At 35.3% G+C, this 13,419-nt stretch overlaps 1 protein-coding gene across 1 annotated transcript in view; it reads right to left on the bottom strand.

The window, feature by feature from the left end:
• Nucleotides 1-13,419, bottom strand: part of RALGAPA2 (Ral GTPase activating protein catalytic subunit alpha 2) — a 209,898-nt gene that overhangs the window by 112,362 nt on the left and 84,117 nt on the right. The window contains exon 24 of the mRNA XM_063298698.1: nucleotides 12,070-12,225. Coding sequence (XP_063154768.1) covers nucleotides 12,070-12,225 — 156 coding nt within the window. The remainder of the gene's footprint in view (nucleotides 1-12,069; nucleotides 12,226-13,419) is intronic.

Raw genomic sequence — 13,419 nt, forward strand, 5'->3', positions numbered from 1 at the left:
GATGAAGATTTGGCTAGAATTCTTTCTCAGGGTCTAATTTTCTACATATAGAGGTCCCCTCATTTCTGGTATGCAGGCACTATCAGTCTTGTAAGCAGCAATTTGATTTTCTAGCCCACTCACCAACTGACCATACCACTGAAAATAATGTGTGCGATCATTTTATAGCACTATATTTTTTAGTATCATGAATCATATTACTTGTTTTCAGAAATTTTTAGACAGGGATAAATAATCTGAGAAACTACATTTGCATTCCCATTTTAGCTTAGTGAATCTTTAATCTTCTCATGGCTGTAGATTGTATCTAATGCATATTGCTTCTGAAGGCTAACACAAATTAATAATTCTTTAAAAGTTCATTTTGCTCTACTTGAATTCCCAAGTTCTCAAATCAGTACTCAAATTTTGGTGAGTTCTGAATTCACCCAATTCCATTTAGATTAACCCTGATAAAATATCTGCAGATATGACCTGGTTAATGAATAAAGCCTACTGGTGAGCAAAATTTAAGCAAATCGCTATTGGCAGTAATAGTCCCATTTCCACCAAAACCACTACAACTAATTACCTACAGGTTTGTTCTAATAATTTCTAAGGGTCAAAGGCAAGTATCACCCACATGCCATTCTTCACTGGAACCTTTTCAAACATATTCCCTGGTGGCTCAGATTTAAGCAGCTTCTTCACACTGTGACTAGCTAGGATGAATTCAAGGTAACCAAATATTTTTGACAAGCTGTTGTTGCCAAATGTTTCAAATCTACTGTTTTATGAAGCAACAGAGAAAACTGGCAATTTAGGAAGAAAATTTGCCTCCAAGGAAACAGCAACGTAAGAATTTCTGTGTTGTGTCAGTGAGCTTACAAATAAATACGTAAGGTAGTTCAAACATACCAGGTTGTTTCCTTCCCTTCAAAGTACAGTTCTGTAAATTTAAATAGCATTCAGCAGTCTGCAGCCTAGCAAATCAATCATTTTAATTGGATGCTGGGTACTCAGAAAGTGGAAAACAACCAATAAGAAAAGCACAGGACAACAGCGACAGAAATTGGTTTACAATTTATCCCACCCACACCCTTTACCACTTTCATAACTGATCTATAAACATATAAAATAATTTTGGATTATTATGGTTCCAAATCATTCAACAATTACCAAAATGAAAATTTCAAATGAGAGATTGATTCTGGAAGCACTTCCATTGTTTACATAATTGCAGAAGCATAATTTTAGTGTTGATGCTGTTATAGAAAAAAAAAGCACAGCAAACCACTGCTATTTAAAACGATGTATTGTAGAATCAGAAACAGGAAGAAGGAAGGAGAGATCTTCTGCTTATGATTAAATATCATACTTTATGTTGATAAATTTTCATTTTCAAAGCACTGAAAAAATAAAATTACACTGCATATTCATTTAAATATATTCTTTCATCTGTTTTAAATTTATTGAAAGGTTATAAAAATGCCTTTTTCCTATTTTCATTGAAACTATTGACATTTATATATGTAACTTGATAGCCTGCCATCTGTCTTCAGAAGGATTCTGAGTTGTTCCTAACCAGGAACATTTTAGTGTATGACAGATTAATTCCTGCCTTTAATTATGTAGAGGAGAACAAGGTTTCAGGTACTGTAGAGCTTAAAATCTCTTTCATTTTAAAAACAAAAAGAGATATTTAAATAAGAAGCTGTGTAGTGTGGTAGGCAGCTAAGCAACATCAACATTTAACACATTATTTTGGTAAAATTCCCAGGTAAACCCAATTCAAATATCTTAAAAAGTCTTGTGAAAGATTTATTAAGAACAGTTTTATAGGACAAATGGACTGGGTTTTAAGTACTTGCATTACAAGTTTAGACACTTTCCTGCACATCCTCTTCATTGTTCTGAGCTTCTAGGTTTTCTTTGCATTCCAGTTTAGCATTTAAATTAGGCTTTCTGTATGAAACATCAGAACCGCAAAAACAATGTCCTCATTAATTGCATGCTATTCTTTCTAGTGGAAGGACAAATAATTAAGAGGTTTATATGAAACTGTTACATTGTTGAATTATTTTTGAACTCTGTCAGCTACACTGTTTTCCTCTCTTTATGTAATAATAAAATATTCAGTAGCATGAAAGCTTTTTCTGAAACAGGGCCTCTAATTCTAATTAACGTTTGCATCAAAAATAGTGTGTGCTTCACAAAATAAGAAATGAAATGATGCAACTGTTGCATGATGTTGCCCTTTTAATTGGGAAATGCTGCTGGAATAAACTAAGGGAAAAGAAGAATACCTCATGTAACAATGAAAAAGAAATCATTCTCAATTCTTAGCAAACAACAGAACCCAGAAAATCCCTAATGGTCAATTTCCAACAACAAAATAATACCAACTGTGAAATTGTAACAAATGACTACTTTATACATTACATCAACAATTAAGTCGGGAAGAATCAATATGAACATTTTAGTTTCAAGTCAATGACACTGAATTCCCAGTGTATTATATATTGACTCCATGTCCTTCATACACTGATCTTATTTCTGGCTTATTCCAATAGGAAAACAGTAACACATTTTATAACTTCACAGTCTGATATTTATAGAATTCAAAGACCTAAGAAGACAAGTAATAATCTCCCAAATCACCTACAACTGAGGAAACACAGTTCTGATAAGATATAATTAGTGGGTAGTTCAATTGTCCTGTGAGGTGAAGTTCAGCTGGCTTTAGCTATAGATCACACTCTAAGGATCAAGTTCAGAGCTTCAGGATGGGGGTGGATGGGTTCAGTTTCTACATGGGTTTTCACCAACTAAGAATGAGATTTCACTTGCATCATCTCATAAATGTAGACAAGGCATGGCTATCCATGTTCTGATTATTGGTAGGCTGCACTGTAAATGGGATCAATTTACAATCTAGGCCATCTAGAAACAGCACTTAGTACAAAACAAAACTAGCACTGTAAGTACGATTCTATGACAGTTGTCATTTATCTCAACTCTGAATATGGAACACCTAGGTGTTAATGCAATGATACCTTATTTCAATTATTTCAATACCTAAGTGCTCCATATTCAAAGATGGGATAAATGGCAACTGTCATGGAGTCCTATTTACAGAGCATTGTTGCTTGGCTGGAAGTACAGAAGAGACACCCACTGTTTTGTGTAACATCAGATAATGTGTAATTATTAGTAATATGAAAATCACTCAATATTCAGTTCTAATTGTTGATTCAGTTGGAATTGTTTTATTCTATCAGTCAAGCTTAGTTGAATCATTAATCTAAGTAGCTGAATTGAGTCAATTTGATACAAACTGTCAATTCAATAAAAATATTGTCACCTACTGAAAAGTTGGTCAATCATCAAATTCATATATTTGATTGAGCAACGTGATTCAGAATAAATCAATCAAATCACCTTTGAATTGAAGATTCATATCAAAGCTTCATATATCCTAACGGTTATGTACAGTGAAGTAGAGTTCAAGTGTATCAGCAACATGATGGACTAAGATCAGGACCAGGGGTAATATCTAAATTTGGCAACAACCAGCTGGGACTAGCAAATCCAGTGTGCTCAGATGTCTTCCCACACTGATGGGTTCTACCCTCCTCCCACTCGGATTGTCCAGGTAGTGGGAATGGCACCTTGTCTCATGCTTGGTCTCTGGTGCTTTTAGCCAAATCCCTTCACCAGGGCTGTGTTACTGCCCCTTTGCTCCTCTAACTGCATATCCTGCTGAAGGCCAAAAAGAAAGTTGCCCTGTTCTTTATGAAGAGCATGGACAAAATTAGTTCCTGCTTATGGAACTTGAATGATGCAGAATGGCTGTCTTTCTCTGCTTAGTATATAGAAAAAATTTAACAGCTGATTCACACAAACCAAAATGGTCCCGCTCAGTTACACTCCTGGTCAGAATCCTGGATGAACCATTGCAGAAAAAAAAAATGGCTGAGAACATTTTCCTATAAAGAAATCTATTCAAAAAAAGGCTGTAATCAAATGAAACTCATGATTGTTTCTGTAGTTTTCTGTATTTGCATGGCAAAGAAACATGAAAAGTTGTGGGGAACTAGTGCAGTGCGGTGATTAGGATGTTGGACTAGAGTTGGAGAGATGAAGATAATTGTAATTTTTGATGCTGACCTATACGTTTGTTTTGCACATGCCTCAAAAGTTGGTTTTCAGAAGAGGGCATCAGTACGCACACACATCAGTATAGATACACAGCAATACCTTTGAATCTCAGCTACCTATGACTGCTGCCATAGCATAGCTAGGTCAAAGGGCAGAACCTAAACTAATAAATATATTATCCAAGTGTATTATCCAAAAGTATCAAGTGAAGATACTTTCCATACATCTGCTTCTAGTAACATGAAAATAAGTATCTATGAAATCAATCAATGAAAACACTGGCACTGGTGCAACAGAGTAATTTAGATGAAAATGCCACTATATAAAAGTTAGCTGTGACAAGGTATAAATTAATATCTCTTAAATTCCCATACAAAGCAGAGGCCTTTCTTCTCATTTAGGGACAATAACATACAGTAGCTAGAATAAAACACCTGAAAGAATTCAGTTAGATACACTTTCCTTCTTTTGGCAGTAAAATATATAGTACCTCCTAAATTTATGCATGAGTAGTTGACGCCTTTTTTGCAACTTTCATTGGAGGAAGAAAATCAAACTTGGTAGGGCAGTCTTACAATTCAGAACCCAGTCAGTCCCTAAACAGCAGACTTTAATGATTCTGAGAGTGAAAAATACCAATTTGTAGGGCTGGGAAGACTTTCTTCACTGCAGATGGTAGACAGGGTATAACATGGTATAACAGAGAGAAACAGGAAAGTCAAACTGAAGGAAATGCAAAAGGTCTATGATAAGAAGTATAATGGTACTGAGAATGCTGTTTGTTGAAAGGATTAATGTATGGTCTAATATTTGTTAAATGGTAATGCTAAGATTTTAACAGCTACATTGATAAGTTTATGGAAGATATTACAATAATTCATTTTGCATAATCTGGTTTCACGAAAGTACATCAACCTTCATATAATAAAAGAATTAGGGTTGATATAAGAGCCTTGCCTGTTGATGTAAGTGAATCTGCAAGGCTACTTGCAGATGTAGAAAAAGCTTGTGATATGGATCAAATCAAGTTTTTGCTTTAAGTGTTGAGGAAATTTAGATTATGTTTTAATAAATACAGAATTTATTTCTTGGATTAGAATTTATTATCTTAATTCCTCTGTTTGTGTAATTACCGATTAGATTATCAATGGGACTTCACTAGCAATTAAAATGCAATGTGAAACTTGCCAAGGATGTTCCTTGTCTCCTCTACTTTTTTATTTGGAATTGGATCTCCTGACATGCCTAATAAGATAATTTCATGAAGTCAAAGGAATTTGTTTCACTAATTTGAATAGAGAACGTTGTAATAAGAGAATATTATAATCTCTCTCTCTCTCTCTTGTAATAAGCCAATGATATTTTCAAGTTTTATTTTAATGATTATCAACAATTTTAACCTGAATTTTTTAAAGTGGTACAATATTCTGAGCTTATGGTAAACTGTGGTATGTCAAATATTATACCAACTGGCAAACAAGTTCTGAGGAGTGTAAGAAAAAGAAAAAAAAAGGGTTTTGTCCAGAGGCTATTAAATACCCAGGATTACTATTTCCAGGAAAACATCTAGATTTGTGGATAAGAACATTTTAAAATGTACAATCTAACTGAAAAAGGATATTAAGAGGTGGATGAAAACAGCCTTACATTTGTGAGGAAGTATAAATGTTGTAAAACCTATTTTATATCAAGGTTGATACTAAGAGCAATGCCTATATAGGTTTCACTTAAATATTAAGAATGTTTTTAAACAGATCCTTTTTTTCCTCACTGTATAGGTCTTTTTATATAAAATATTAGATTTCTTTCATAAAATTATACTTACACTGCTGTTTAGTTAAACTGAGTTAATCCTCATTGACAAGTGTGATTCCCAATGGGAAAAAGAAACAGCATTAGATTTGGCCTATTTTAGATGTTCAGCTCAGTATTTGGTAACACTAAGGTCTGAGAGGGCTTTATAAGAAGTCAAGCAAAACCAGGAGGCTGTGAGTTCTAGTCCCACCTTAGGCAAAGGGTGACCTTGGGCCAGTCACTCTCTCTCAGCCCAACTCACCTCACCGGGTTGTTGTTGTGGGGAAAATAGGAGGAAGAAGGAATATTTGGTATGTTTGCGTCGAGTTATTTATAAAAATAATAAAGGCAGGATAGAAAATCAATCAATCAATCAATCAATCAATCAATCAATCCTCCATCTAGATTTCACAGGGCAGGAGAGAAATTTTTCACTAGTGTAACACTGGCCTTTGAAACAGGCCTTTTGCTAATATGTACAGTACATAACATTCTCCCTCTTTCATACAGGAGAGCATTTACTATCACCAAACCCGAATGCTTTACCATCAAGTATAGTATAGTAACCTTCTGTTGCAAAATCAAATCTGTCCCCGCTGGGAGGGTATAGTTGAATCAATATAGCCTATTTCATTGAGCTGTCCACTATATGTTTCACAGCAATCTGGATTAAAATCACCCCCCTTGTAAATCACTCCAACTGTTCTCTGGAAGAGAGCACTTTTTCTTACCTGCTGATAAATCTTGAGAAGCCTCAAAAAAGGTAACTTTTTTTTTACTGTTTCTGAAAGAGCTCTGGATCTGCAGTATCAGCAAGAACAATATTTTCATAGGGGCAACCCTATGTAAAATGTAGGAATTTCAGAAATAGATCTGTATTTCTGCATGGGGGGAGGGTTGCCACTGTAGGTCATATGCAAATATTTTACTCTGACATATATTTACTCAGTGAGAAGATGCATTCCTCCTCCCCAAAGCAAACAGCCTTTAAGCATCTAGAAATTTGCTTTCCATGGGATATAGTGATTTTGATTTCAGGGCCAAAAGCAATGCTTTAGGAATCTAAAACTTTCCAACGAAAGCCTTATTTCCAACAATGTTTTACTGTTTTATGCTTATTTATAGCTGTCATTTCCCCAATCTGCTGCTTCTTATTATTAATCTTACCCAAGAAAGAACAGAAAAATGAATGCTGCCTTTTTGAATCATCAACTATGTGATGTTATCAGTAAGGGAAATAAAGTTGATTTAACAAAAAGGCAATGCTTCCTAGATTGATTAGGTTCCACATGGTCCTGTCACAAATATAGTACATAGACAATTGTTCTGTTGTTTTCATCTTGAATCAGATGAGCTCATTTAATTCATTTGAACTGATCCAAAGCATATGTGAAGAAGAGCCTTTAATTATTGACAAACGTTTGCAAGTTACCTCCTTCTTTAAGAATACTTGCTTTTATCTAACCCTATTAAAAGGACTCAGTAATTTCAATTATATGTTATAGGTAAACATAGTCTAAACCTTTTCAGAAGTTTTATATATACAATCTTGAAAGTCCCACTAGGTTTGTTCAGATTTAGATAAACACGGTGTATTCAGAATGGAAACTAATACATGAAGAAACACAAAAGCAATTCTGTCTCAGAATTTCATGTTCAACACACTGGAAAACCTGAAGCTAAGTCTGCCACCAAGAGGAATGAAAAAGAATTATTTTTACGTTGCTTACTGAAGGGTCCAAACATTAGAAACACTGAGTTAACTTCTTATTCAGGTTATGCATGATTTAAGATAAAATAAAACACTTTGCCAGCATGTATTTGATAGCATTATGTACCTTGCCTGCTTATAAGGGACATAACTTTATTTGGAAATACAAGCCATGTCAATAGCTTAACTTGGAATTCTCATGTTTGAACAAAAATAATTACATTTAATAATTTTACAATAAAATACAGATACTCCTTTTAGTATTAACTTTTATCATTCAGTAATACTAAACAAGAAGTAGATATGCTAACTGAATTGACTTCTTCTATTGAGATAGATCTCCAAAATGCAAGATTCTGATAGCCTACACTATCTTTAGTATCATCATCAGTGGCTATCATTTCAGAGTCATCTGACAACAGTGTTTCAACCACATCATATAAGTAAAAAAAACAAATGTACCATGTATAGCAAACAAACAGACAAATTGCAGAGAAAGACTATCACAAAGAGCTAGACATTGATATCTGTGTAACAGAAACCAATTAGACTATACAGAAGAAGAAACTGATGAAAAAAAATGTTTGGTTTGTTTATGCAACCATCTCTTTCTTCATGGTTAGAAGGTACATTTCACGAACATTGTTCAATCACTTACACAGGATTAGGTCTACCTAACAGAACCATTATTGCAGGGAGAACTGCAGACAGTGTATGTGTTAACACGTTGGGCTAGAACTGGGAAGAGCCATGTCCAGTGCCACCTTCAGCCACAGAAGCCCACTGAGTGATTTGGAACAGTCGCCTTCTCTCAGCCCAACCTATTTCATAGAAATGTTGTAGAAAACTTGGGAGGAAGAAGTGCGGTGCCTGCCACCACGAGCACTTGGACAAAAGGCAGGATATAAATCTAATGAAGTTCATTAGATGTAATGTATAAATAAGAAAGTGAGAGATGTAGAAATAATCTAGAGAGGAAATTTGTTATCCTGAATCTTGATGGATATAGCGATATTCAGTTCCATTTATGTTCTTGTGTAACAGGAGTGCCTTCCTTTACTGAAAGTTACATAAGAATGCATGGATTGCTAAATAATTCCAAGTAACAGCAGTAAAAGTTGTAATAAGCTACCAAAAAATTTCAAATGTTTGCTATGCAGCTTTGTCATGGACAGTGCTACAAATGTATTTAAGATCCGTGTGAATTTAGAGGACGGTTAAGACTCCACCAAACAGCATAGAGCTGCAGTCCCACTTAACATTCCATTTATCAAAAAACTTTAATACTGTACTCCAGAAACAAAGGTTGCAGAATACCTAACAAAACCCCTTTGCAGCAGCTGCTACAAAGAAAGCAACTGGAAGCAAATTACTTTTCTGCAAGAGGCCCAATGAAACACATTAGCAGAAAGCTTGGAGCGCTATATCAAGAACAGGTCTATTGTCATGGCATTCTGTTCACAAAATTGTGAAGAAACAGATGGACAGAAGAAATAGATAGCCGCTTTCATGTGGTGGTGAAGGTGCTGGCCTAGAAACCAGGGACTGTTGAGTTCTAGGCATCCCTTAGGCATGAAAGCCAGCTGGGTGACTTTGGGGCAGTCACTCTCTCTCAGCCCAACCCAACCCACCTCACAGGGTGGTTGTTGTGGGGAAAAACGTAGGAGGTAGAAGTAGGTATGTCTGCTGCCTTGAGTTATATATAAAAAAGGTGGGATAAAAATCTAATCATCATCATCTGTCAGGGCAAAAATTGTCAATTTGGGGCTAAAGAGGAACACTGAACATTTGATGACTATTCAGGACTATGATGGGCCTGAACAACTGCAGTGAAATAACTATTTTATTTCTGATGCTATTGAAATATGTGAGGAACTGGGAAATAAGCAATGATAGCAGCATTAAACTATAGTGGGAAAAAACAGAATGGCAGAAGTACTGCTTCTAGCTTATTTTCTTGTCAGTATTCTCATCATAGCAAGTTCAAACTTCACTGATGACAAGAAGTTAGCCATGGCAAAGGCATCAAGTTAATTACCTTCCCATCATGCCAACTATGGTAACTTTTGGGCTAATGGTGATCCATTCCATATATGCATGTTTGGTGATGAGATTCTCAACAAAGGAAGCTGACGTAAGAAATTTAAACATTTGGATTCAGAGATCACTGAAGGAGTAATCCAAATTGTAATAGCAGTAATTAGTTGTGTTGGTTTACAAAGAGTGTTCTCTTCCTCTGGAATAATTCATTGAAAACTGCAAAGCAATTTGGGAACTGAAAAAGCAAGACAATTTGTTTTTCTTTTTCCAGACTCTGAAGGCACAGATGAACACTTTATTCGCCATTCACCAAAATTTTTAAATGTTTTGTGCTGACTTAATTGAAATTGCCTATTCTTTATTTTTAACAAAACACAGTTTAAATCAGAACTGCATGTTTTTAAGTAATAATCTATTTTTTATTGTTCGCAGAAGAAAGTTAGTCAGAACAAGCGCAATTTAAAAGCAGCTGGTGGTTATGTTACTACAGCATGGCAAATGTATCCTTCAAATACCCACAAATAATTGAACTGGAGCTGGTTCATCTCCTAATGACTTCACAATACACATCTGCTAATTTGCTACTAATATTCTAATTTCATTTTTGATAAAAACTGATTTTTAAAAATCTGACAAAAATTGTTTTAAAATGTAAGTACATTCTAAAATGGGTGTATACATCCCTGAATAAAAAATTGTATTCATACTATATCAAACAAGCACTTTTACTAGAAATGATGATTACATCATTTACCAGAATATTTCTGGTAAGTGAAATGACTTAAACCATCAGTTTGGCCCTCTCATTAAATTATGAATTAGATCAATTTGATTTAAATCAAATCCATCCTACTTATAATTATTCAGATCTTCAGGATCCATTTTTTCTCGGACTGCTTTCACTACGGTCTCTTCTAATGAAGCCAAGATAATTCTTTGTAAGACCAAACTTATAACCCTGAGACCCAGCTGAGCATTCCATTCTTACTAAAGATTATATTAGATATAATACACAAAGGGGGATTACCTAAATTAGCAACAATTGATTCCAATTCCAGCTTCTATACTTCTCCTTCCCTCTCATTTCCAAGGGAACCACAATACTTTATCTAGAACAAATCCACACAACCTTCTTGTTCTGATGCAAGGACAGCCCACTAACCATTTCCCAAGCACATGTCCACATGCCTCTAGCTGTACTTGGTGTCCTTCTGCAGGAGAGCTAAAAGTGCTACAACCTGGAAATTGTGTTTTCCCTTACATTCTGCCTCAAGGTGTGTGCAAGTGATATAGGGTGTGCTTATGTACGTTTGGGGAGGCAGCCTGAAATGATGTGCTTTGCGCTGGCAATCTGATGGCTCCAATTTGTTCTGCCAATTTCCTGTGCAACAACACCTTCCCTGACCTCTTCATATACCCCTTGCCCCCTTTTGGATGCAAGGAACACTGTAATTCTGGTTTCTGCATCCTTTTTTTTGAAATGGATTGATCAACAGGTTAACAGAAAGTGAAAAGCCTTGAAATTGACCACTTTGTATCTGTAAAAGTATAACAAAAAAGCACTAGGACCCATTGTGGTGCTCCCAGGAAGAAACCCTGGAACAGCTCCCCCCAAAAATTACAATTGGTTCTCATGAACAGAGATATCTGGATATATAATATCTCTGAATAAGGCAGAATTTCTGAATAAGCCATAAGGGGCAAAGAATAACTGGACAGGTCTTTCGTTGAACAGTGTCAAGTATCTAGCTCACATCTTCAGGCCTTAAAACCTGGAAATCATTCACAAGAATCCAGTCAGATGCTTTAGACACTTCCACAGTCTAAGACAGGCTTTCTCAAAGTTTGCAATACTACAAGCCCCCAAAAATGACAAATGAATTTGGCAACCCCCTCATGAATATAACCAAATAATTAATATATAATAAATTAATAAGTAAACAATAAAACTTCTGTGATTGGTAGATGACTTTGACAAATGGCTAGACCCATGTATTCAGCCATCTCACAAAACTAGCTATTGGCTTTGTGTTCCTGCTTTGCCCGTGCAAAGCCACTGCAGGCTTCTCCAGGCAAAGTGGGATTGTGGAAGCACTGTTGGAAAAGCACCTAAAAGCCACTTAAAATGGGGACATCTAGAACAACCAATTTTCAGTAAGAAATGAAGTAAAACCTGTTTGATATTGAAATCCCTTCCATTAAAGACACTATCCTAAGTTGGAAGAAAAGGTATGCATTTTTTCTCCATTCATTCTTCCCCTTAGCCTCATTTTCAATCCACTCCAGAGTTCCCTTCCATTTACAAAAATTCTTATGATTCAAATTTTGCAAAGTGTATTAATCAGTGCAATTCAGTTTTAAAATTAGAACTATCTCAATTATACCTGATCTTTATTAGTTAAGCCAATGTGCATGACAAGATAAAAATGCACCAGGTAGTCGGGATTTGGCATAAAATCTTGGCGCCTTGTCATCATAGCACATATCAGTTTGTAGGCATGGATCTTTCCTTCTTTATATTCATCTGGCAAAGTTGTAGCCTAAAAAAAAATTTTTTTTTATTAAATCATTTGTGAACTCTGAAACAATCAGGACATTATATATTAAAATATGTAAATATCCTCATCAGGGTGGTTTTGATTCTATTTCCAATGTTAGTTGGAAACATTTTGTTAAACATTCATGAGAAAAAAAAAGAATTATACCTTAAATTGCTAATCCACAAATGGACAAGATTTTAAATCTAGTGCAAGGCTCCAGTAACACAAAATATGGATATACGGTTTATACATTCCTTCTCACCTATCAGCTTTTAGCAAATCTGTTCAAGACTCCATAATTCCTACCTACCCATGGCCCACTACTGTTCATACAGGGCAATGACAATATTGCTAAGCCTCAATCATTTACTTGCCTGGGTCAGACAGGTACAATGCCTCTGATGTAACACCCCACAAAACGTGCTACACTATTTGCATTCAAGTGATTCTGGATAGCCACTTTTAGGCTAACACATAATGAGAAGAATGCTCACAGCTGTCTTTTTAAAGTCTTTGCTATGCAGAAAGTAGGATTTGTGGCTTATATTGCACATATATGTTGGGTTCTATAGTATGCTTTCTTTTCCAAAGGTAGACATTAGGTAAAATACAAAGCTACATGTACACAGTATACTATACTTACTATGGTGGCTTTGTTGACTTTTGGTCTGAGTGCAGGGTACGCTCTTCATGCTACAGTGGTTAGTGGCATGTTTTCATTGGAGCGAATATGACTAATGAAATAGTTTAACATTATTATTATTATTATTTGCAAATCTACCTAATACAAATAGGTTGGTTTCTGGACTTGTGCCTGTTAAGTAGACCACAATTTAAAAAAAATTTTTTTTTAATTTAAAAGGGTATGTTACAACTGCTGCTTCTATTGTGTGTTATGGGAATTTTTAAAATATTTTTATTTTTTTAAAAATATCCCCTTCACTATTTATTCTCTAGGTTGGATGGTAGGTAGCAGTCAGCATGCAATATCACTCCAACTATTTTTGGGGGCCTAGAGTGAAACAAGAACACAACAGTTTCTGTTTCAAGTTCTCATAATTTCATGTGGCTGAAAGATTCAGAAAGTTTTCAGGATTTTTCTGTTTGGAACATGGATCACTCAATGCATGAGAGTTTTATCTTATTAGGACATAGCCAACTCAGAACATGCTGAGTAAGGCTATTTATCCCAAG

Source organism: Candoia aspera, chromosome 3 (assembly GCF_035149785.1).
Source record: "Candoia aspera isolate rCanAsp1 chromosome 3, rCanAsp1.hap2, whole genome shotgun sequence".
NCBI lineage: Eukaryota > Metazoa > Chordata > Lepidosauria > Squamata > Boidae > Candoia > Candoia aspera.